At 41.0% G+C, this 25,387-nt stretch overlaps 1 protein-coding gene across 3 annotated transcripts in view; it reads right to left on the reverse strand.

The window, feature by feature from the left end:
- commd10 (COMM domain containing 10) overlaps nucleotides 1-22,843 on the reverse strand; it is a 91,087-nt gene extending 68,244 nt beyond the window's left edge. For 2 of the 3 annotated variants that reach the window (XM_087998415.1, XM_043711289.2), the window contains exons 1-5: nucleotides 22,643-22,843; nucleotides 18,674-18,764; nucleotides 15,096-15,206; nucleotides 4,858-5,013; nucleotides 3,638-3,748 (exon numbers count right to left, since the gene is read on the reverse strand). In XM_087998415.1, coding sequence (XP_087854541.1) covers nucleotides 3,638-3,748; nucleotides 4,858-5,013; nucleotides 15,096-15,206; nucleotides 18,674-18,764; nucleotides 22,643-22,671 — 498 coding nt within the window. In that variant the 5' untranslated portion in view covers nucleotides 22,672-22,843. The remainder of the gene's footprint in view (nucleotides 1-3,637; nucleotides 3,749-4,857; nucleotides 5,014-15,095; nucleotides 15,207-18,673; nucleotides 18,765-22,642) is intronic. The other variant, XM_043711296.1, reaches the window with a different exon arrangement.
- Between the last annotated feature and the right edge of the window lie 2,544 nt (nucleotides 22,844-25,387).

Genomic DNA, 25,387 nt, shown 5'->3' on the forward strand with positions numbered 1-25,387 from the left:
AAAGAACCATAAAGCACAAGAACAGGCTCTTCAACCTACCAAGACCACGGCAACATAGGTTTTTAAGGCTTTTAGGTTTTGTTAAGAACTAAGAATATTTCAAGGAGGTTCAAAAAATTATGACCAGAATATTTCAAACCTCCTTGAAATATTCTGAGTCTGGGAGATTTTTCAAAGTCATATTCTGCTAATGTTTTTATCCAATTCCTTTCTAAACTAAAAACCTTTTGCCTCTACCCAGTACATATACCTCTGTTCCCTGCCTATTCATATACCTATCAAACCTTAACCATTACTCTGGTACCGCCTCCAATACCACCTCTGGCATCTGATTCCAGGCACTCACCACCCTCTTTAAAAATCTTTCCTCTCGAACCTCCTTTAAATAGAGTTGAGAATTATAAATGTGGGTTGAAAAGTCTATTTCTGAGGAGTTCTTTGGATAATCAAGACGTCCTTTCCTCTTGTATGTTTGAATAAAACCATTGTTTGCCACAAGACCCACTGAAGGCAAACTACAATCCACAAGCTAAAGCAACTGCAGAACCCATGCAATACCAGCTAGAAGTCAGAATACTGCAAGTGGAGCAGCTGTTCATGAATGGTACTGAAATATATGTCATAAGGGAAAAAAATGACTATACATATACAGTATTACAAACAAACCCAACACAAGTCAAATGGCAGGTGAGCAAAGAATAAAGTTCAGAGACCAGAAAAGCAATCTGAACATGAGTGAGAGATGACAGTATTTATGAATTCAGCTCAAATGGAGAAAGATCTGATAAATGGACAAAAGAAATTTTACACTTGTAGCTTAAAGTGAAAGTAAGGTTATGCCAATACATATTTACACAGAACCAAACACTAAAATCAGCAAGTCCAGTCCACTGTGTATCAGCAAGTCCATACTCAGAATTTTCACGAAAATGCAATGATACGTTTGTTCAAGAATTTAGATATATCTAACGGTCAAAGAAAAATGTTTGTCCTGAAACGTTAAGTATGTTAATCAGTAAAACTAGGTAAAATAATCATCCAAATAAATGTCTACAAAGTGAAAGAAGTTTGCTGCTGTAAACTAAGCTTTGAAATGCACAAGCAGAAAGTAATCATGCATCCACAAGGTAAGGTGAGTTTGAATGTTGTCACAAACTTCATGATGAGTGAAGTTTGAAATAAGTAATTGCAGAATGAATCTGGACCAAAGGAAACAAATGAGGCCACAGGTAAACATTAGTCAAGTTTAGCAGCAAGTAGGTGAAAACAGAATTCAATCTTTAGATTTAAATAAAGCTCTACAAACTATTAAATGCAGATCCTACAGAAAGCAGTGTTCCACATGAACATATGAATTTGGTGTAGGAATCAGACATTCAGTACCTCAATTATGGCTAATTGGATTAAAATCTCAATTCCACATTTACACCAAACTTTGAAAATTCAATAACCCTGCCTTTACTGGAAAGAGAGCTCCTAAGTCGCTCAGCCCTCAGAAAATAAGTCATCCTCATTTCTGTCTTAAACTGTACCCTAGATATCCTTTCAATGCCCACTCTGTCAGTATTATGGTTATTAAATAGCAAAATCATGTTTGATGCAGGTCGTTGGATGAAGTCCAATTTAATGGTGAAAGATATGTATTTAACTAAATGTTATGTGCCACATATTTGGAGTTGACAAAATCCTAGCATGTAAAGTGCCAGATATTAGAAGGCATTGATGGAGCAGGAGCTTTTATAGATTCACTACTTATGGAAAGAAAAATTAGAAACAATGAACATTTGAAATGCAACAGTGTACAATACATGGCTGAATGTGTACTAGTATACATTCAAAATACAATGAAACAAGCAGCCTCAATGCCCCATTGGAAGGACACAGGTCAATGAAAATAAATGAAAGTTATCAAACAAAACATCGGTAATACCAGTCTGGGACGCTGAACACAAAGACAAGTTGATGCTATTTTTCCAAGACATAACAACCCAAAAGTTCTTGGCCCTGCTGACCTAAGGGAAATCATTTCTGTCATTCTTCTTAAGAAAAAAAGGTTGAGAGAAGATTTCAGCAAACTGTTCAAAATCAGGAGGGCTGACGATCTCTGTGGCAGGAACTTCACCTCTGTTGCTGCACAGTGGAACTATGACTAAGTACAGCATTCTTCACTAGACATATGCAGCATAGAGCTCAAGTGTTAGGAGACTGCCCAAACAGTGAATCACATTAAAGCATTTTCACAATTACAAAAAGCAGGAAAGCAGTAAATTGAAATCACCTTTTAAAAAGTTATTTCCTTCTCCTATTTCTTATGTTCTAATGTACTGACATATAATAAATGTTGACTCCACTGTGTACCAGTGGTGAAGGAAGGGAATGCTTCTGGTGGGTAGGGTGCTGATCCGGTGGCTGCCTTGGCCTTGCTGCTATCCATCTTGATGTGGTATAATTTGAGGAGTACTGTAGACTATAAGTCGGTCATTAGCAAGACATTCAATGGCATTACCGTCACTGAATCCTTCACTATCTTCGATGTTTCGATGAGGTGAACTCTCGTTCTTCTAAACTTCAATGAGTGCAGACTCAACCTGTACAACTTCTCATAAGAAAACCCTTCCATAACCAGAATCAACCAAGTGAACCTTCTCTAAACTGCCTCCAGCTTCTTAGATATGTGAATCAAAATTATTTACTGCATTCTAGGTGTGATCTGATGAGAGCCTTATACAGCTTCGCAAGACCTCCCTATCTTTATACTCCATTCCCTTTGAAATAAAAGCTAACAGCTCATTGCCCTTCCTCATTTTCTTCTGAACTTGTATGCTAGCTTTTTATGATTCATGCATGAGGATCCAAGACTTAGCAAGCCTCCACCTGGAAAACTGCACAATTCTGGTCTCCTTATCAAAGGAAGAATGCACTAGCTATAGATGGAGTGCAACAGTAGTTCACCAGATTAATTTCTGTGATGACAGAACTGTCTTTTCAGGACAGATCAAGGAACTTCAGTCTGCATTCTTTTGAACTTTGAAGAATGATGGGGATCTTACTGAAACTAAAAATTGTTGCAAGACATGACAGGATAGATGCAGATAAGATGGTTCCTTGTACTGGTGAGTCTAGACCTAGAGTTCATAATCCCAGAATAAGGGGTTGGCCATTTAAGGCTGTGACGAGGAGGAATTTATTCATTCAAGAGTGGCACAAATCTTTGGAATTCTCCAGCGCAGAGGGCTGTGGAAGCTTAATTCATTAAACAGATTCAAAACTAAAGTCAATAGATTGCCGGCAACTAATGACATCAGAAAGTATGGAAATAGTACAGACATTGATGTAGATGATTAGCCATGATCTAACTGAATAGTCCCCTCCTGCTTTTGTGTTTCTATTAAAGGAACAGTGATAATGAAGATACAAAATGAATTCAGGGACAGAAAAGTGACAAGTGGTGAACAATTAAGAGTATTTAAACAACAAGAGTGAAATGTGCAAAGACTATCTTTGCAGGAGAGATTGATGCCCAACACACAACACTGAAATATACATCTGAATAATTACAGTTTTATATTGCAAAATACTGAATTAGTATTTCAAGCATTTACGATTAGCATTTCTTTATTGGATTTGTTTCGCTTACCTCAGAGTCGTCACTATTGATTCCAAGCTCAAGAACAGCAAGAGGAGACTTTACTTTGGCTTGTGTTGAATGTCCCATTTCAAGGTTAAGACAGAACCCAATTTTGTCAAGCTGTAAATATGATCAAATTTAAAATGTTAATGCAGAACAGATGTCTGATATTGGAATAGTAGTTCAAATTTCTGTTTCTGCCTCCTCGATATCTCCCACCTTAGTCAAAATTTCCTGCCCTATATTACAATCCTGTTTGAGTTAAAACAATTGGCCTCAACCCAGCACGTGCAATACCACAGAACATTTACTAGCGGCATTTGTTCTCTTTGTATGAAGGAGTTTATATTTCAGTGTATAGGGAATTAGCAAATTAACATTCTCCAGATTTCTCATGAGCTCAATGAGATAATATTTGTTGCAAATCAAAAATAATTAGTGTGCCATGTAAAACAGGCTGTTGTTTATTCACACCCATCTTGCACAATTACAGAAGAGCAAATTTCTCCCCAGTAAGCTTTCATTTACAATATTTGCTAAGAAAATGCAGAACAGTGATTTGGACACTCAACTTCTCTACCCTAGAACTCTAACTGCTTTGACAGAACAGTGCCAGATGTTTTGAGACAAGTGATGTGAAATTACAAATATTCTTTTGTACGCAACTAAAATATGCTATATTTTTCAGAATTCTTGGCTTTTTATGATTAATTCTAAGAGAAAATCACAAGAATTTGTTGTGTAGGAGAAAAAATAAAACAAATAACTAGCAGTTTTAAGGCATGACATCATAGATTTTATTATAGATTAACTGACAGCATTCTTCTGTGAACCAAGTAAGTTCAGATTCAAGGCTCGCACCAAAATACCCCTGTATAATGCCGAAGGACTTTTCCATCTTCAAAAATAAATATAAATTGGGGCATCCATCTTCATATCCCATTGATTTAGACAGACATTGAAGATTACGTGACACCATTTGAAGAGAGATAGAAAAACAGATCCAAGGATCATGGCCAAATCTCTCTCCATCATTGTCAAATATTAGTAAACTGATTATTTGTTCATCTGCTTCATGAGCGCAATAAACAGGAGTGGTAACTGTATTTCAAAGCAATTCCCTGCATCTGAAGCACATTTGAATTTTTTTTTGTGATATTTACACACAAATTCTTCCCTTTCCCATGGAAATCCCAGTATTTAATTTTGATCTTCTCAACTTCTATTACCTTTTTAGGAGCAAAAGTACTTTGCCTCAATTTTTCAACAATATCTTGGCCCATATTTGTCCAGGCCTGGGCAAAGGCCTCAGCCTTCTCTTGACTCAGGTGAATATTTTCTAGTTGTTGTTGAAGAGCAGTGGGTTTCATGTTGTAATAGGCTGCCTGATAAGAGACATAGAAGTACAGTGAAAATTCAAAACAGAGTCAAATAGTTGTAAAGCAGCAAATAGAAGACAGGATCAAACGAAAGGAACTTAATAGTATTAGAAAAGTGGTACTGAGCGAATTGCTGGAGATGCACGCTGACAAGTCCCCAGGTCCTGATACAGTGCATCCTAATTTCTAATCCATTGTAGTCACTTAAAATAAGTGGCTAGTGATATTTAACACATGAGTTTTAATTTTCCAAAATTTCTAAGTTTCAGGGAAGATACAATTAGAATGGAAAATAGCAAATACAACTCTTTTACTCAAAGGTAGGGAGACAGAAAACAGGAAATGACAATCCAATATGCTTAATAACCAAAGAGAAGATACTGGAAACTGTGATTAAAGTGAATATAGCAGGGCACTTAAAGTTCAAGGTAATTAGGCCTGTGAAAAGGAAATCATATTTAACCATTTATTATATTTCTTTGAGGAAGTGGCACATTGTGGGCAGAGGGAAACCAGTGTACTTGGATTTCCAGAAGGTATTTGAAGTGCCACATTAAAGACTATTCCAGAAAATAAATGGTATAGGGATAGCACACTAGCATAGATAGCAGAAATAAAGAGTAGGCATACATTGATAATTTTCTGATTTGTAAGATGTAGGGTAGTATGCAACAGGGATCATTGCTGAGGTTTCACATTTTACAACATATATGAATGATTTAGATGGAAGGACTGAAGGCATGGTTACCTGCAACTGATGACATAAAGACAGGTCTAAAACTAAGTTGTGACTAAGATCAAGTACTTGGGCAAAGATTTAACAAATTGAAAATTATATGGAAAAATGTGAAATTGCCCATTTTGTTCAGAAAAATAAAAAAAATTATTTAAATGGTGAGAAATTCCAGAGCTCAAAGATGCAGAAGAATCTGGTGCTCGAGTACATGATTCATAAAATGTTAGTATGTAGATGCAGCATATTGCAAGGGGAACTGAATACATAAGTAGGGAGGTTATGCTTCAATTATAGAGCATTGGTGAGACCACACCTGGAGAACCGACACCTTCTTCTGACCCTTCCACCCACCACATCTACAAATATTTCTGGTTGAAAAAATATAGATTTACACAGTTCAGTCTTAAAATTACATTTTTGTCAACTTTCTCCTTACTATTTACCAGAATGTTGCCTCGGTGCACAGTCTGAGCTAGGAGGAGAGACTAGATTGTTTGAGGTTGCTTTCCTTGGACCACCAAGGTTTTAGAGAGGACATGATAGAGATATTTAAGATTATAAGGGATATAGATAGGAAACCACTTTTTCCATTAGTAGAAGGTCAGTAATCTGGGCGTGTAGATTTAAGTTATGAGATAGAAGATTCAAAGGAGACTTTGAGGCAATTTCTTTCACTCTGAGGGTGTTTGGAACCCGAAACTCACTGCCTAAAAAAAAAAAAGGTGCTCGAGGGTAAGAGACTCTTAGAATATTTATGCTCTAAGTATGTTTTCACTTTTAGTCCATAGTACTGGAGGACATAGAGTTAAGCTGAAAAATGGGATTTGTCAGATCTTTGTTGGCTGTTATGGGAACAATAAGCCAAGTAGACATTTACAGTGTAAAAAGAGGCGATGCGTCTATTATCAATCCAACTATCCATACTTTATAATACCATCACCAACCCAAAGAAGTATAGCTTTCAATGTGACCCAGCCACCACAAATCAGACAAGATATTTCCATCTACCTTTTTTACCTCAGTAATATTCCAACTGCAGATTTAAAACAGAAAAAAATCCATAACATACTATGATGAAATATATTGACTGAGTTGTGATTTTTACTTAATTCATTAAAATGCTTGCTTTAAGAGGCCTCATGTTTCCAAATGAGTTTGGATTTGATACATTTCACCAGAGGAGTAATGCAGTGAATTGAATCTGAATGTTATTTGCTGAGAATTTATGGATAATTCCCAGGATATTCTGGCATCAGCAGTAACTACACTGATTGAGAATACTTGTGTGGTTTCTGGCAGTTTCAGTCCTAGAGCTTTCAAAATTATTTGCAGAAATACAAACATAATATTTACATGGAGTGCTCTGGAAACTTGGGAAAGTGCGCCAAGCAGGGCGAGTCTCATTTCTTTGCTGACTTATTAATGACTAAAAAAGAGTTGTTGCTTTTTCCTGCTAGAAAAGCAAAGGTGAAAAATATTTGCTTTAAGTATCCTGGGTATTTGCTTTTGAAAACTAAGCATCAGCATGAACAAAGGCTTATCCAAATCTCACCACAATATTGTTGTGTAAATTTCAGAATATTAAAGTTACAACAGGCACGTGACCCTTGGACACAGACTCAAGGTAAATTAAACCTGAATAAAGCTTTTGAGATTTGCCCTCATTTTCAGAATTAAGAATATACTTCAAGGAGAAAAATGCTGGAAGCTGAAGCAAATTGTTGGAGCAGTACTGCTGTTAGTGTTATTAACGCACTTTGGGAACTTGGGTGCATAATCCAAATTCAGTTCAGACAAAGTCATGAATCTCAGCAAATGTGTAATCGTGACAAAGCTTTTTTTTTAAAACTTAAAGCTGTTCCTTGTCAAGGAGACGCTGTCCTTAATTTTTTTTTCAGAGGGGCAATAAGCCAGGCTGAGCTCCGATGAGTCTGGTTTGGTACAGAGATGAAAAGAATTTTGAGAGGCCTTTTGTTTATATCTAAACAGATGAGACTTCAGGTCAAAGTGGTCATATGTTTTAGAAGTGACCTGTATAATGAAAGGGAAGTGGTCAGTTCTTTAGCTGGGCTGAGCAATTTTACTTGATTCTTAAACGGGAAAGTTCAACAGGGAGCTGTGAGAAATCTCTCTCTCATCTGCCCTTCAACTTAAACCTGTAAGCAAGGTGTTCCATTTACACTGGATTTTAAAAGGGAGTTTGCTTATTGGGACTGTTGTGTATATTCGGAACAACATACTTAAGTCTAGTTTGGATAGACTGAGTTTTGTAGGGGTTCTTTAGTCTGTTCTGTGTGTTTCATTGTGTAATTTTGTGAATACATTTTTGTCTGTTTTAAAAGCTAGGTTGTCTACTAGATATCTTACTCTGGGTAATTTTTACTGTACACTTACCGAAACAAATTGCAAAGTTATGGCCTGGGGCTGCCTGATTAAGAATATTTTGAGTGGTCTGGCTTCATCGATAATAGATGTGGAGCACTTTGCGGGATTTTAACCAGCAAGTGGTAGGTGCTAGCGTCTTTATTTCGGGTGTTAGTTTGGTTGGGTAGACAAAGCTTGGGATAGGAATGGCTCTTTCAGTCGCCAGAAGTTTTCTGGATGTGGATGCGGTGACTTTGGAAGTTTTGCAAAAAATGAATAAGACCAAGTTGCAAGACTTAGCGGACAAGCTGGAATTGGAACTGCCTGTGTCTGTGAGGAAAGGAGAGATAATTACAGCAGTAGCTCAGCATTCAAACTTGCTGGAGAAGCCATCAGAATCTATAGGGATGGCAAGAATTCAATTGCAAATGAAGTAGCTTGAGTTAGAGGCAAGAGATAAGGAAAAGGCAGAAATGAAACAGTTTGCGTTATGATTAAAAGCAGAAGAGAGGGAAAAGAGGGAGCAGCAGAACAAAGAAAAAGAGAGCAGCCGACAGACAAAATGAGAACAGTTTTCGAATTTCAAAAACTGACACTTAAAAAGGAAAGTCAGCATAAAAGGCTGGAGATAAAGACTGAGAGTAGACTTAGTGCAAAAGAGAGTGAGGATGAGCAAACCCCTGATAGTCATAAGCCTAGTGAGGAACTGGTTAAAGTATGTTCAAGCATTGCTTAAATTTGATGAGAAGGATGTGGAAGCCTGTTTCATTTCATTTGAAAAGGTGGCTAAGCAAATACAGTGGCCAGTGGCAATATGGGTTTTGCTGATCCAATCAAAACTCGGACGTAGGGCTAGTGAGGTATTCACATCCCTATTAGAGGAGGTATGTGGGTAGTATGAGGTGAAAAAAGCCAGTTTAAGTGCAGATGAGCTTATACCAGAAGCCTACAGACGTTTCAGGAACCTAAGGAGGAAGCCTGGTCAAACCTATATTGAGTTTGGAAGGATCAAACAATGTAATTTCAACAGATGGACAAGAACTTTAAAAATCAAACAAACCTATTGCCCTTAGGGAGGTAATTATTTTGGAGGAATTCAAAAGTTCATTGCCTGTAGTGCAAACTCATGTGGAACAGCAGAGTTAAAACAGCAAGGTTAGCAGCTGAAGTGATTATGAGCTGCTCCATAAAACACAATTTGGCTTCCAGAATCAATTTCAGTGCATGAGGGATAGAAACTGAGGCAAAAAGGATTCCTCACGTGGAAAGGGAAAGGTAAATCTCAGTGAAGATCATAAGGATAAGTTACCACAGGGTAAAAAAGAAACACTTGAGGGGGACAAAGATGTTAAAAAACTCCGGCGTTTTCATTGTAATAAAGTGGGCCGCACAAAATCAGTGTTGGTGGGCTAGGAGAAAGCCAGATGTAGGGAAACCAAACAAGCTTGGCAGTTTTGTTGGACTAGTAACAAAAAGCACAAGGAAAGTTAGACAACTGCCTCAGTGTATAAGATGATCATAGGTTAATTAAGGAGGAAGTGCCTGATCTGCTTAAAAAAATATACATGCAAGGGTATAGTTTATTCACATAGGCCAGGAGCAGTAGGTAAGGAAGTTACAATATTAAGGAACACAGGATCCTCTCAGTCTGTGATGCTGAGGGGACATGCACTCCTGAGGGACTATTGCCAGAGAAGGTTCTTATTACAAGAATTCATGGTGAGACAAAAAGAGCTTAGTCATGTAAAGTGAGGCTAGAGAGTCCAGAGAAGAGTGGAAAATTTGTAGTAGGAATACTGAACAAACTCAGTTCCAGGAATACAATTTGTCCTTGCAAATGATATTGCTGATTCATCGGTAGGCATGCTGCCTACTGTAGTTGAAAATCCAGTGGAGACGCAGACAATTGAAAAAAAATGAGGGACCTTTATCCAAGCATTTTCCCTGATTGTGTGATCATAAGATCACAGACGCACAAGTTGAAGCAGGAGATATCAAAAGGCACAGGTAAGGAAGCTGACAGAGTTATCCAAAACTTTCTTTGATCAGATAAGTGGAACAGATAAGGAGCAAATACGGAGACATGCAGGTATCTTTAGCTCTACTAAGCTGACTGAATTACAACAGAAAGATAGAGTTTAAACAGTTATATCAAAAGGTATTTACAAATAAAGAAAGTGAATGTATTCCTATGTGTTATTACTTAATAAATGATGGCTTAATGACGAAATGGAGACCATCACACATTCAAGCAGATGAGAAACAGGCAGAGATTCATCAAATTGTTTTGCCAATAGAGTATAGAAAGGAGGTGCTGCAAGTGGTGCATGAGCTACCACTGGGAGGTCATTTAGGGGTGAGAAAAAGCAGGCTAAGATGCAAAGACATTTTAACTTGCCTGGACTAAAGAAAGATGTCATTGAATTTTGCCAGACATGTCATACATGTCAGCTAATCAGCAGTAATAAAACACACACCTTTAATAGCAGCATTTGAGGAACATTTCACAAGAGTCATGATTGATTGAGCAGGTTCCCTACCTCAAACAAAAAGCGGGAATAAGTATTTATTAACAATAATGGATGTGTCAACTAGATTTCTAGATGCAATCCCATTATGCAACATCATAGAGTCATAGAGATGGACAGCATGGAAACAGACCCTTCAGTCCAACCCATCCATGCTGACCAGATATCCCAACCTAATTTAGTCCCAAATGCCAGCACCCAGCCCATATCCCTCCAAACCCTTCCTATTCATATACCCATCCAAATGCCTCTTCAATGTTGCAGTTGTACCAGCCTCCACCACTTCCTCTGGCAGCTCATTCCATACACATACTACCCTGTGCATAAAAAAGTTGCCCCTTCGGTCTCTTTTATATCTTTCCCTTCTCACCCTAAACCTATGCCCTCTAGTTCTGGACTCCCTGACCCCAGGGAAAAGACTTTGCCTATTTACCCTATCCATGCCCCTCATAATTCTGTAAACCTCTATAAGGTCATCCCTCAGCCTCCAACGCTCCAGGGAAAACAGCCCCAGCCTGTTCAGCCTCTTCCTGTAGCTCATAGATAAAAAGGTTTGTTGAGGGAGAATTACTTCATTTTTTTTCCCCACTGGATACGGACTACCAATAGAAATCCAGTCAGATCAAGGATCAACCTTCCCATCCAAACTATTCGAAGTGGTTATGGATAATTTGGGAATAAAGTCATTCAGATCTACTGAGTACTATCCGGAATCGCTAGGAGTGCTGGATAGGTGGCATCAGACTCTGAAGACCATGTTGAGAGTTTATTGTCAGGATTATCCAGATGATTGGGATAAGAAAATTCTGTTTGTACTTATTGCAATCAGAGATGCACCGAATGAATCAACCAAATTCAGACCATTTGAATTAATATTTGGGAATGAAGTAAGAGGACCATTAAAATTGATTAAGAAGAAATTAGTTAGTCAGAATTCAGAGATCACCCATTTGGACTATGTGTCAAATTTTAGAGAACGATTAAATAGAGCCGGAGAGTTGGCTCGACAGCATTTAAAAGTATCACAGTAACAAGACAGATAAGAAATCACAAATATGTAATTTTGCAATTGTGGAGAAGGTATTGGTGTTATTTCCAATAATAAGTGAGCCTTTGAAAGCAAGGTTTAGTGGACCTTATCAAATGGAGAAGAAATTGAGTGAGGTGAACTACTTGATAAGGACTTCAGACTGGAAGAAATCTCTATGTGTCAGAATATGCTCAAAAGGTATTTTGACAGAGAATGTAAACAAGAGGAGAAGGTATTAATGATTACAGCACAGAAGGAAGAACCAGGTTCAAAGGATTCTGAATTGGACATTTCTCAAATCAAATTGGACAATGAGGAAGTTGTCAAAAATTGGGATAAATTATTGGGTTACTTTCCACAAGAAAATCAAAGACCTTAAAGAGTTATTACTATCACGCGGGGAGATATGTGGAAATAAACTGGAAAGTACTAACCTAATTGTGCACAATGTAGATATAGGAGATGCTGTTCCAATTAAGCAACATCCTTATAGGCATAACCCTCTAAAGTTGGCACAGGTTCAGAAGGAGATAGAGTGCATACTCCAAGATGGCATAATTGGAGTGAGTTACAGTGACGGGAGCTCACTGATAGTCATGGTGCCAAAGTCAGATGGTACCCAGGTTATATGTGGACTATCAAAGTCAATGCTGTTACAAAGACTGATGCATTTCCAATTCCATGGTTGGAGGACTGTGCTGGAAAAAGACAGCGCAAAGGCACTTTCGGCTTTCATAACGCTAAATGGACTAAATCAGTTCAAAGTCACACCATTTGGCATGAAAAACGCTCCAGCCACATTTCAGAGACTGACTAATAAGGTCATTGCCAGATTACCCAACCATGTGATGTACATTTACGACTTGGTGATTTTTAGTCACTCATGGAAGGAACATTTACAGCGTTTATCAGACTTGTTTGATCGACTTGGGAAGGCAGGCTTGGTGACAAACCTAGCCAAAAGTGAATTTTCCAAAGACAAGTCACCTTCCTGGGCCACGTTATTGGAAATGGATAAATGGCCTCATGGGATGCGAAAACAAAAGTAATTGGAGAATTTCTCACACCGATGATAAAAGCAGTCCTACAGTTCCTGGAGTTGAGTCGATTTTATCACAAGTTTGTGCCGAACTTCAACAGTGTGGCTGCTCCACTCACTGAATTGTTAAAAAGGGAAAGATGCTTCAATGGACAGCGGACTGTCAAAAGGCATTTGACAATCTAAAAACTATGTTAACCACTTTCCCAGTATTAGCCACACCAGATTACATGAAGCCTTGCAAGGTGGCTATCGATGCCAGTGATGTGGGTGCTGTTGCAGTACTCCTGCAGGATGATGACATGGGAATAGAAAGCCCCATCGGGTATTTTTTCAGGAAGTTGAACGTTCATCAAGAGAAATATTCAACGGTGGAAAAAGGGACTTTAAGCTTGGTGTTGATCTTACAACATTTCAGTTTATATTACCAGCAATGCATCTGCGACAATCGTATACACTGATCACAACCCATTGACATTTGTGGAAAAATGTAAGGATAAAAATGCTATTGTTTAGATGGAGCTTGTGGTTGCAGCCGTTCAATTTGACAATTGGGCATATGGCAGATCACAAAAACACGATAGCCGATGCATTATGGAGACTCAAATGAGATACGGAGGCGGTCGGTGGTGGGTTTACTGTGGCCTGAATTTGCATGTGGTTGTGCGTGTTTGCATGTTTATAGTTAGTATAGTGTATATGTGTTTTTAGATATTAACTGGTTTTTGAAGGGTTAAAAATGAAGCCATCTTTTGGTATTGTTTTTTTTGGGGGGGGGGGGGGGGGGGGAGAAGGTGTCACAAAGCTCGTTCTTTTTTTTCCCTAAAAGCTGTTCCTTCGCTCAAGGAGACTTTGTCCTTGATTTTTCTCAGAGGAGCAATAAACTAGGCTGGGCTCCAGTCAGTCAGTCAGTCAGTTTTGGTACAGAGAGGAAAAGGATTTTGAGACTTCAGGCCAAAGTGGTCATGTTTTAGAAGTGCCCTGTATAATGAAAAGGGAGAGGCCAGCTCTTTAGCTGGGCTGAGCAGTTTTACTTGAGTCTTAAACTGGGAAGTTTAACAGAGAGCTGTGTGGAAACTCTCTCACTCTGCCCTTCAACTTCAACCTGTAAGCAGGTGTTCCATTTATACTAGTTTTTAAAAAGGGAGTTTGCTGATTGGGACTGTTGTGTATATTTGGAACCGCATAATTAAGTGTAGTTGGATAGGTTGAGTTCTGCAGGGGTTCTTTATTCTGTTCTGTGTTTCATTATGCAATTTTGTGAATACATTTTTGTCTGTTTTAAAATCTAGTAGTCAACCGAGCTAACTTAATCAGAGTAATTTTCACTGTACACTTACCAATACAAATTGCAAAGCTATGGTCTGGGGCTGCCTGCTTAAAAATATTTTGAGTGGTCTGGCTTAGTTCATAACATAATCTACAAGAGTTTAAGAGAGGTTGAAGTCCTCAGGTAGCTTTGGGACATTGGTCACAGCGTTGTTGTGGTGAAACCCAATCTTTGACAGGTGTTTCCCATAGAAATTTGGTTCCAGTGACCCAGCCGTAAGAAAGCCTTCTTTTTGCACTATTCCTCTCGCCTTACATTAACCTGCTTTACCTTACTGCCACTTACTCATTAGCAGGTGGTACAGAAAGAAAAACATTTGAGAAAGTTGGTGGCTAGTAGTTAAAACACGGAAACTTTGCAAGGAATAATTAATTTTAAATCACCAGTTTTCAGAAGAGAGCTTAGAAAATGTCTGAAATGCTACTGTCCTAATTTATGGAACTTTAGATGTGCAACAGATCCCTCATTGGAATTATTTCACAGATCAAACAGTAATCACTGACCAAACCAACATGCGCTGACACGTTGACAGCACAGTGACTTGGTGGTTAGCACTGCTCCTCATAGTACCAGGGACCCGAATTCAATTGCAGCCTCAGGCGACTGTCTGTGTGGAGTTTGCACGTTCTCTCCGTGTCTGCGTGCATTCTCTGGGTGCTCCGGTTTCTTCCCACAGACCAAAGATGTGCAGGTTAGGTGAAGTGATGTGCTAAATTGCCCATAGTGTCCAGGGATGTCTAGGTTAGGTGCATTAGTCAGGGGTAAATATAGGAAAGGGGGAATAGGTGTGGGTGGGTTACTTTTCGGAGAGTCAGTGGGGACTTGTTGGGCCGAAGGGCCTGTTTCCACACTGTAGGGATTCCATGATAATTTACACAAACTGAACTCCACTATTTTAGAATCATAATATACAAGGTGAATGGTTTATTCTTTTGAGAACTTTTATAAAATGCAAGATTATTCAGTGAAATGCTTTTGTTAGTCCTCGAAAACGTTAATCAAAACCAAGAAAAGATGAACAAATCCAAATATTTATAAAATATGATTTCCTATAATTTCACCTGTTCCAAGATAAAAGATACAGTTTCCAGCACCAAACGGAGATCTTGTTTTTCCAGAGAGAGTGCAGCTTGTAGCTTTTCTTTCTCTTCTTCATTAAATGAATGTTCATCCTAAAACCACAACAAAAAGGATTGAAAGCAAGAGGTTTAATCAACACTGTAAAAATATACTAATAAATTGTACACAATTAGTTTTGAATGGCACCTTATTGAGTTGCAAGAATGCTTTTATAAAGTTAACTTCAATTCAAACCAAGATGAGGTGAGAGAGATTGCCCTAGATTGTTTCAGTATCTGAAGAGTTGCAAACTGTGCTGGACATTATGTGACCATCAGCAAACATCCCCACTTCTGACATTATGATAGGGAGAAAGTGGGTGATGAAGCAACTATGATGGTGGTCCTGAGGGGTTCTTGCAAAGATATTCTAGAGTGAAGATAGCTGACCTCCAGCAAGCAATTATATTCCGACAATTCTAACTGGCAAAGGTCTATCTGATTTCCACTGGTTCATTTTGCTAGGGCTCCTTGATGCTACATTTGGTCAAATGCAGCATGGACAAAGGGCGATCTCACCTCATCCCTGGAATTCAGCTCCTTTGCCCATGTTTGAACTAAGGCTGTAATGAGGTCAGGAGCTGTGTAACCCCAGTGGAACCCAAACTGGATGTTAGTGAGCAGGTGCTGATTGATAGCACTGTTGATGACACCTGCCATCACGTTACTGATAATTTAAAGGAGCGATGGGGTGGGAATTGGCCAAGCTGGATTTGTTCTGGCGGTGTATACCATCTCTTCAGTGTCAAAATCCTGGAATTTCTTCCTTAACTGCATGGTGTGTCTACCTATAGCAAGTGGACTGCAGAAGTTCATGGAGGATACACTTCTTAAGGGCAACTGGGAATGAGAATTTTACGCTGTGCCAAAGACAACCATATCCCTCGAATGAATTTTTAAAAAGGTAACAGAGTAGCAAAGAAGTTCAAGGATAACAGAGGGGTTAAATGGTTAAATGGGAGGATCAACAATGGTAGAATCCAATATGACTGACAGGAGAGGATAGGAGGTTTGGCCTAAAGCCAACTGTTAGATGATTTCTCCTTATATTGTCTCTTATCACTTCTCATTTTTTCATACTCCCTCCGAACTTCTTATATTTGCCCTGTTTTCACTTGTTTAATCAGCCTGACACCTGCCTTTTCCATTTTTTTTGCTTTGTCTTAATCTTCACTTCTTTTGTTAGCCAAGAAGTTCTGATTTTGTTTATATTAATTTGAATTTCTTTAAGAATGTACTTCAAAAATCTCTTATAGCAGCCTATTTTTCTGCTTGAGATTTGCCTAGCAATCTTGGTTCTGATGAACATCAAATCCATCTAGTTTCCTTGAAGTTGGCTCTTACTCGATTTCTTTTTCCACTAACCCAAACCCTTTAACAATAATTATTTCAACCCCTCACCCCAAATGTTCACTTAATGACATTTGGTCCATTTAACTGACTTCATTCCACAGAACCAGATCCAGCAATCCATCCTTCCTCATTGGGTCTAAAACATCACTGATTAAGACAATTTCCCTGAACTCACGAAAGAAACTCCTCCCGTTTTGTTCTTTACACTAGATATCCTAATATAGAATACAGTAATCATAAAGTTCCCCATAACTACAGTTCGAGCTTCTCCAATTATCTTGCAAACTTTTTCCTGCATGTAAATTCAATGAATGGTACAATAATCCGCTTGTATAATAATTCATCTATTATTTATTAGCTCCAACTAAAGACCAGCTCAAGAGCATCCATTTTCTCCAGCATAGTACAATATTCGGAGATATTATAATCACATACTGTCTCTTCCAATCGCTTATACGCTTTGCTCTAATGTTCCCTCCCTGTCAAAGTAATTTAAATCCAGTCGAACATTACAAGAATACTACCCACAAGGACACTAGATCTGTTGGTTGAGATGCAACAAGTTTAGTTTCCTATAGAACTTATCCAGGTACCCAGGAATCTAAGCTCTATTGCCCCTACCAGAACTCTAGGAATTCATCCACTACTTCTAACCTCCACTTTTGTACCCAGCAACTCAAGTCACTTGAGGTAATCAGATTACTTTGAGGTCCTGCTTGCAAGCCTCCTCCGAGCTCCCCAGGATACCAGTTGCCAAAAATCAGCCAGCAAAATATGATCTTTCTCACTACACACACTGTTGGAACCATTATGCTGGCAGTCTACCCAACCTGTCAAAGAACTCAGCAGCTGCTCAGGGTCACCTTGACTCTGACACCATGAAGGTATCATACATTCTGTATTCATATATACAGCAGAGATGCCAGTTTCCTCCTTAACTGTAGACTATATAACTTAGCTATAAGATGATATTAAACAAGATTAGATTCTATTCTCTGGAAGTCAGGAGGTGAGGAATTAGCAAAATTAGTTTTCAAAATGTTAAGGAAAATTGTTAGGATAGGTAGAAACATTTCTGCAATTTGGGGAACTCAGAAGTCAGACAAGGTGCAAAAATTAGAGAGGACCTTTCGGGAGTAAAATTATGAAATAGTTCACCAAGCAAGTGATGCAAATGGTAATTGATGCAAGATCAAAATTTAGTTTCAGGCAGTTATTCCAAGATGATAAGGCCCATGAGCCAGAGAGATTATAATGCAATAGGAATGGTCTAGGCTAATCACCTGCAGGCAGGGATGAAAATCCCACCACAGCACTGCTGGAATCTAAAGTGTTTTTACTTCTAGTCCAGAAGATCCAGGCTCAAGTCTCACCTGTTCTCAAGGTGTGTTATTGTAATGTTAGAGCAGGTTGATTGAAATACTTAGAAGGCTCATGGAAGGGGCTCAGAGGCCAGGGTTCAAATCCCATCTGCTTCAGAGGTGTGTAATGACACATCTGAACAACAGGACTCTGTTCTGAGGAAGAGTCACTCAATTTGAAATGCTAACTTTGATTTCTCTCCACAGATGTTGCCAGACCTGCTGAGCTTTTGCAAAATTTTCTGACTTACAGCACCTGCAGTTCTTTTGGATTTTATTTAGAAAAATCTGTTTTTTTTCCATAAAGCACCATTGCGTTAAATGGATTGAATTATATTATTTAAATCAAAACAGGGAGCACATAAAAGCAATCCATTTGTAATGGGAACTAAATACTTTTTAAAACATTGTCAGTTCATATTCTGGGGGCGGCGCAGTGGCTAGCACTGCTGCCTCAAAGCTCCAGGGTTCGATTCCTGCCTCGGGTGACTGTGTGGAGTTTGCACATTCTCCCCTTGTGTGCCAGGGTTTCCTCCAGGTGCTCTGGTGTCCTCCCACAATCCAAAGATGTGCAGGGCATGCGAACTGGTCGTGCTAAATTGTCCATAATGTTCAGGGTAAATGTAGGGGAATGGGTCTGGGTGGGTTACTCTTCGGCGGGTCAGTGTGGATGTGTTGGGCTGAATGACCTGTTTCCATACTCTATGTAATCAAATCTAATTATACCATGACAGTAATAACATTTAGTTGTTTCAGTGTGATAGCCTGCTGCCATAAAGAAAACATTTCTATTTTTTAATTAAGTACCTTCAAATGAAGTTTCTGAAGAATGCGAGACAGCAGGCGGGGGAATTTACCATCATTGATTCCATTGATTAAAATTACAGCTTGCTTTATGCTGAAGAAAAAACAAATTGGATGATTAACTTTATTCAGTTTCTACACAAGTTCTAAAGGTAGATCTAAACAAAATTAAAACTAAGACTTCAGTTCAGTAAAAGGGAAATAAATTTATTTAAAAAGTGCAGTTTGAGGGGCACCCCATATCCTGAGATGCCATTTTTTGATAACCCACTAAACTGAAGTCTCTGATCAGACAGACATATTGTTGCTGACCAGCAATATTCAAAAAGCCAGTAATTCTCCCAGAGTCTGCCCAATTCTCGCCAATCAATACTAGTATCTAGCTCAGTATTTGCTGTTTGTGGATCTTCCTGACTATAATTTGGCTGTGACGTTTCTCTACATAACATAACTACAATTCAAACAGAGTGGTGCTGGTTGTAAAGCACTTTAAACATTCTGAAGAAACAGTGTTATTTAATTACAGGAAAAACAAACAAAATCCCAAAGAACCGTGGATGCTGGAAATCAGAAACAAAAACAAATTGCTGGAAAAAACACTGTCGGTCTGACAGCATCGGTGGAGAAAAATCTGTTAACGTTTCAGGTCCAGTGACCCTTCTTTAGAACAGGTTCGAACACGTTGTTAACTCTGCTTTCTCTCCACAGATGCTGCCAGACCAAGTGTTTTTCCAGCAATTTCTGCTTTTGTTTTTCTTTGCACTTAAATGGGAGATTATTTAAATAACATGTGTTCAAATCATGTTGTAACACCATGCTTAGAAGTATTAAATTGAGCTCCATTAACGAAAATGCAGCTGAATCTGTGAGCTGGCGTCCTAGAGTTTAATCTTATGCCTTAAGAGACATGCTTTGGTATATCGTGTCCAAAACTTGCAAGGGATTTAACCGACTTTATTAAAATAAGTAATTACAAACTTCAAAATTCAAAAAAGTGAATTCAGATTACATCAGACTTGAAGTTTATCAAACCAGTGAGGATACCAATATTTCCCATTTGCCAAAGATCAAGGTAGCAATCAAGAGCTCTTACTGATACATCAATACTGATACTTTGCTTTCATTCCATAAGATTTTAAACATTGAAGTTTTGCCATTTTAATTTAATTGCAATAACACTGGATTACAAACAAGCATCGATGTGGGACTAAGCACAAAGTGTTAGCACAAGCATAGTAAGTCAAATGACCTCCTGTACACTTCTATGATACTTGAGCAATAACTGCTTTCTTAAAATGTACTGATGCATCTTTTTATTTATAAAATCACTAGTCACTGTTTTAACAATTTGTTGGAATAGATTTTTACCTCATGGTTTACTTGTCTGCTTATCAAATGCAGTACTAGACAACATCAAAAGGGGGCATAGTTTAAAAGTAAGGGGCACCTTTACTTTAAAAGTTAAGATGAAGATAGAGATGAGGAAACATGTTCCTCGCAGGAGGGTTCTAGGTCTTTGGAATTCCCTTCCTGAAAAGTTAATTGGATGTAGTATCTTTTAAATATTTTAAAACTGAGCTAGACAGATTCTTAATTATCATGGGGGCAAAGGATTATCAGGAATATGCAGGAATGTCAGATTGAGGTGAAAATCAGATCAGCCATTATCTTACCCGAATGGCAGAGCATGCTCAAAGGACTCAGATCTACCCTTGTTCCTTGTTTGCATTAAAACATTCCTACCCTAAGTCACCAATGGCATCCTTAGAGATTATGAGCAAGTAATATTACCTCACCTTCTTTTTCAAAAGGAAGACGATTTCCCTATAAGTTCTACTTTCATTATTCAGCTCAATAAAATAGCCCTTACTTGGTAGAGCTTGCAAACGTCTGCTTGTATACAGAGATTTCCATGAATATTTCTGCACTGTCACAGTACATACAGAACTCTTGACAACTGCACCAAAGGATCTTTCCTTTATTCCCTTCTATGCTTGCTGTTAACATCATCTTCCCTTCACATGGGGACGGATTTCCTGCTGGTCCGACAGACTGTCATTATGCCAGCACAAATCAGTGTTTGGGGACCGTGAAGAATAGAGGTTCTGAAGGAATTTTCCAGGAAATTGAATTTTCTTCTGTGCTATTCCTTAATGTCTACAGCCCTCAAAGTGTCCATAAAAATTGGATGGTACGGACAAAAGTAAAGAACAACTGTTACTCAGGAAAGGTTAAACTGTTAAATACATAGTCCAACTCCTGCGCAACTATTAAAGTGACCCCATACTTACTTCGCACACATTTCGCCGAATACACTCAGCCCGATGCATTGACTTGATGTCCCCAAGATCTGATACATCCTGCTAGGAAAACGGCAACTCTCCGCAGCCTACAACACCGCCCTGGACTCTGAACACCTCTCCTGTTCCTGATTCCCAAAACCCTTCCCTTACAATATACCCAACCCATCCCAATCAGACCCACTATTATGACCAACCCAAGCCTAAAACTGTCGCTACTGGACCTGATCCCAAAACCTGTCATCGGACCTAACATGACTCAACCCACCCTCACCTTACTGAACCTGAAGTCCAAAGATTCGCAGAGTTATACAGCACAGAAACAGACCCTTCAGTACAACACACCTGCGTCAACTAGGAATCCTCAATTAATCCAGGCCCATTTGTCAGCAATTGGCCCATATCCCTCTAAACCTTCCCTATTCAAATACCCATCCAGATGCCTTTTAAATGTCATAAATTGTACTTATCTCCATTACGTTCTATGGCAGCTCATTCCATACATGCACCAGCCTCTACATGAAAAAGTTGCCCCTCGGGTCACATATCTTTCTTCTTTCACCTTAAATCCATGTTCTTTAGTTTTGGATTCACCCTATCTATACCCCTCAGGGTTTTATAAACCCATAAGCTCATTCCTCAGTCTCAAAAAAAAGCCCCAGGGTATTGGGGGGAAAAGAGCCCAGGGAAAAAAAAGCCTCAGGGTATTCAGCTTCACCCTTTACCTGAAACACTCCAATCCCAGAAAAATCCTTGTAAATCTTTTCTGAACCCTTTCAAGTTTAACAGCATCTTTCCTATAGAAATACCAACCTCCTCACCTGTTGCCAGACAATCTCTCCTGATCACATCAACCTACCTTAATGAGCCTCCTTGCCACTTACCCACTGGCATCCTACCCCCCACAACAGCTGACAGTGTATCCATCTGGTCTACTTAACTGGCACCCAACTCTCTCAGTACCCTGATAAGACATTTAGGTTATGTACTTAACGCTTTGACAGCAGGTGTCAAAGTGCTTGTCCGGAACTTTAAACGTCAGAATACTGCAACAGACTGCTGTGAAAAGAGGCGAGGCTTGCCTTCCCATTCTCAAAGTTCTGCGGGAGCCCACATTTCTTGACCAGAATCTCCTCTCAGAAGTCTACAGTTCTCATCTTCCACTAAAAAGAAAGGCCAAAGTAATAATCTGCAGGAAATTGAAACAAAATCAGGCCCATGCATTAATTGACAATATCCTATTCTGCCCTGCCATCATTTATTCTGATTTCACTAACTTCTCCCTCACTGAATGTGTGTGTGTAACATCTAAATAATGTACAAATTCTCGGTCATATATTGAGAGAACAGCCTTTCGCGCCCAATAATTTTATAATCCGGCTTCCAGCTCGATGACTTGTTTCAGACTAAACCAGTTCACAACCTGAACATCCAGTTCAACACCCAGGTGAAGTTCCCATCCCAGGACTGAGAGACCATCAACCAGTCACCTCAGTCACTCACCCGCTGCCGAAACCTCCATCCGGGGCGAGACAAACGCAAGCAGTTGCTGTTCACTAGATTTATTTTGCAGCTCATCAGAACAGGTTTTAAAATATAAAGTGCAGGCCATTTTAAGATAAAACATTGAAGTTACGAATGTGTTAAACCTTTCTCCTTTATCTGCGTTTACCTTCCGGTTTCTTTAACAATTGCAGCCATTTGGCCGGGAGCATACACCCGGCTGAGGGTCAATGTCTGGTCACTCTCCCTGTTCGGCCACTCGCTCGCGTTGGTGTCTCTCTCCGATCACTTTCCCTTTATCTCTCTGGTCACTCCTTGCGAGAACACACGTTGTTCATCAGCCTCTCACTCCCCAGGGCCCAATGACCGGTCGCGACACGGGACACTGCAACCCATTTCCGGTTCCGGTCCGTGCTAAGGGATCACGTGAGCGGTGACAGTTGCTCAATGCTCGAGCAGGAGGAGGCGGATGCGGAGCGGTCACGTGGCTGATCAGTTGAGAAGTAAAGCCGGGCCCCTCTCTGCAGTCAGGTACAGATCATAGAGCGGGCACACCCTGTGTGTGGGAGATATCACAGAGCGGGGTACAGCCCGTGTCAGGCAGAGATGACCAGAGCGGGTATAGCTTATGTCAGGTGCAGATCACAGAGCAGAGTACAGCCCGTGTCAGGTACAGACAACAGAGCGGGGTACAGCCCGTGTCAGGGAAAGATCACAGAGCGGGGTACGGCCCGTGTCAGGGAAAGATCACAGAGCGGGGTACAGCCCGTGTCAGGTACAGACAACAGAGCGGGGTACAGCCCGTGTCAGGGAAAGATCACAGAGCGGGGTACAGCCCGTGTCAGGGAAAGATCACAGAGCGGGGTACAGCCCGTGTCAGGTACAGACAACAGAGCGGGGTACAGCCCGTGTCAGGTACAGACAACAGAGCGGGGTACAGCCCGTGTCAGGTACAGACAACAGAGCGGGGTACAGCCCGTGTCAGGTACAGACAACAGAGCGGGGTACAGCCCGTGTCTGGTACAGATCACAGAGCGGGGTACAGCCTGTGTCAGGGAAAGATCACAGAGCGGGGTACAGCCCGTGTCAGGTACAGACAACAGAGTGGGGTACAGCCCGTGTCTGGTACAGAGCACAGAGCGGGGTACAGCCCGTGCCAGGTACAGACAACAGAGTGGGGTACAGCCCGTGTCAGGGAAAGATCACAGAGCGGGGTACAGCCCGTGTCAGGTACAGACAACAGAGCGGGGTACAGCCTGTGTCAGGGAAAGATCACAGAGCGGGGTACAGCCCCTGTCAGGGAAAGATCACAGACTGGGGTCCAGCCCGTGTCAGGGAAAGATCACAGAGCGGGGTACAGCCCGTGTCAGGTACAGACAACAGAGCGGGGTACAGCCCGTGTAAGATACAGATCACAGAGCGGGGTACAGCCCGTGTCAGGGAAAGATCACAGAGCGGGGTACAGCCCGTATCAGGGAAAGATCACAGAGCGGGGTACAGCCCGTGTCAGGGAAAGATCACAGAGCGGGGTACAGCCCGTGTCAGGTACAGACAACAGAGCGGGGTACAGCCCGTGTCAGGTACAGACAACAGAGCGGGGTACAGCCCGTGTAAGATACAGATCACAGAGCGGGGTACAGCCCGTGTCAGGGAAAGATCACAGAGCGGGGTACAGCCCGTGTCAGGGAAAGATCACAGAGCGGGGTACAGCCCGTGTCAGGGAAAGATCACAGAGCGGGGTACAGCCCGTGTCAGGTACAGACAACAGAGCGGGGTACAGCCCGTGTCAGGGAAAGATCACAGAGCGGGGTACAGCCCGTGTCAGGGAAAGATCACAGAGCGGGGTACAGCCCGTGTCAGGTACAGACAACAGAGCGGGGTACAGCCCGTGTCAGGCACAGACAACAGAGCGGGGTACAGCCCGTGTAAGATACAGATCACAGAGCGGGGTACAGCCCGTGTCAGGAAAAGATCACAGAGCGGGGTACAGCCCGTGTCAGGTACAGACAACAGAGTGGGGTACAGCCCGTGTCAGGGAAAGATCTCAGAGCGGGGTACAGCCCGTGTCAGGTACAGACAACAGAGTGGGGTACAGCCCGTGTCAGGGAAAGATCTCAGAGCGGGGTACAGCCCGTGTCAGGTACAGACAACAGAGCGGGGTACAGCCCGTGTCAGGGAAAGATCACAGAGCGGGATACAGCCCGTGTCTGGTACAGATCACAGAGCGGGGTACAGCCCGTGCCAGGTACAGACAACAGACTGGGGTACAGCCCGTGTCAGGGAAAGATCACAGAGCGGGGTACAGCCCGTGTCAGGTACAGACAACAGAGCGGAGTACAGCCCGTGTCTGGTACAGATCACAGAGTAGGGTACAGCCCGTGTCAGGTACAGACAACAGAGCGGGGTACAGCCCGTGTCAGGTACAGACAACAGAGCGGGGTACAGCCCGTGTCAGGTACAGACAACAGAGCGGGGTACAGCCCGTGTCAGGGAAAGATCAGAGAGCGGGGTACAGCCCGTGTCAGGTACAGACAACAGAGCGGGGTACAGCCCGTGTCAGGGAAAGATCACAGAGCGGGGTACAGCCCGTGTCAGGGAAAGATCACAGAGCGGGGTACAGCCCGTGTCAGGGAAAGATCACAGAGCGGGGTACAGCCCGTGTCAGGTACAGACAACAGAGCGAGGTACAGCCCGTGTCAGGGAAAGATCACAGAGCGGGGTACAGCCCGTGTCAGGGAAAGATCACAGAGCGGGGTACAGCCCGTGTCAGGTACAGACAACAGAGCGGAGTACAGCCCGTGTCTGGTACAGATCACAGAGTAGGGTACAGCCCGTGTCAGGTACAGACAACAGAGCGGGGTACAGCCCGTGTCAGGTACAGACAACAGAGCGGGGTACAGCCCGTGTCAGGTAC

This window comes from Chiloscyllium plagiosum, unplaced genomic scaffold, assembly GCF_037043375.1.
Source record: "Chiloscyllium plagiosum isolate Xiang-an unplaced genomic scaffold, Cpla_swu_hap1 HiC_scaffold_2, whole genome shotgun sequence".
NCBI classification, from domain to species: Eukaryota; Metazoa; Chordata; class Chondrichthyes; order Orectolobiformes; family Hemiscylliidae; genus Chiloscyllium; species Chiloscyllium plagiosum.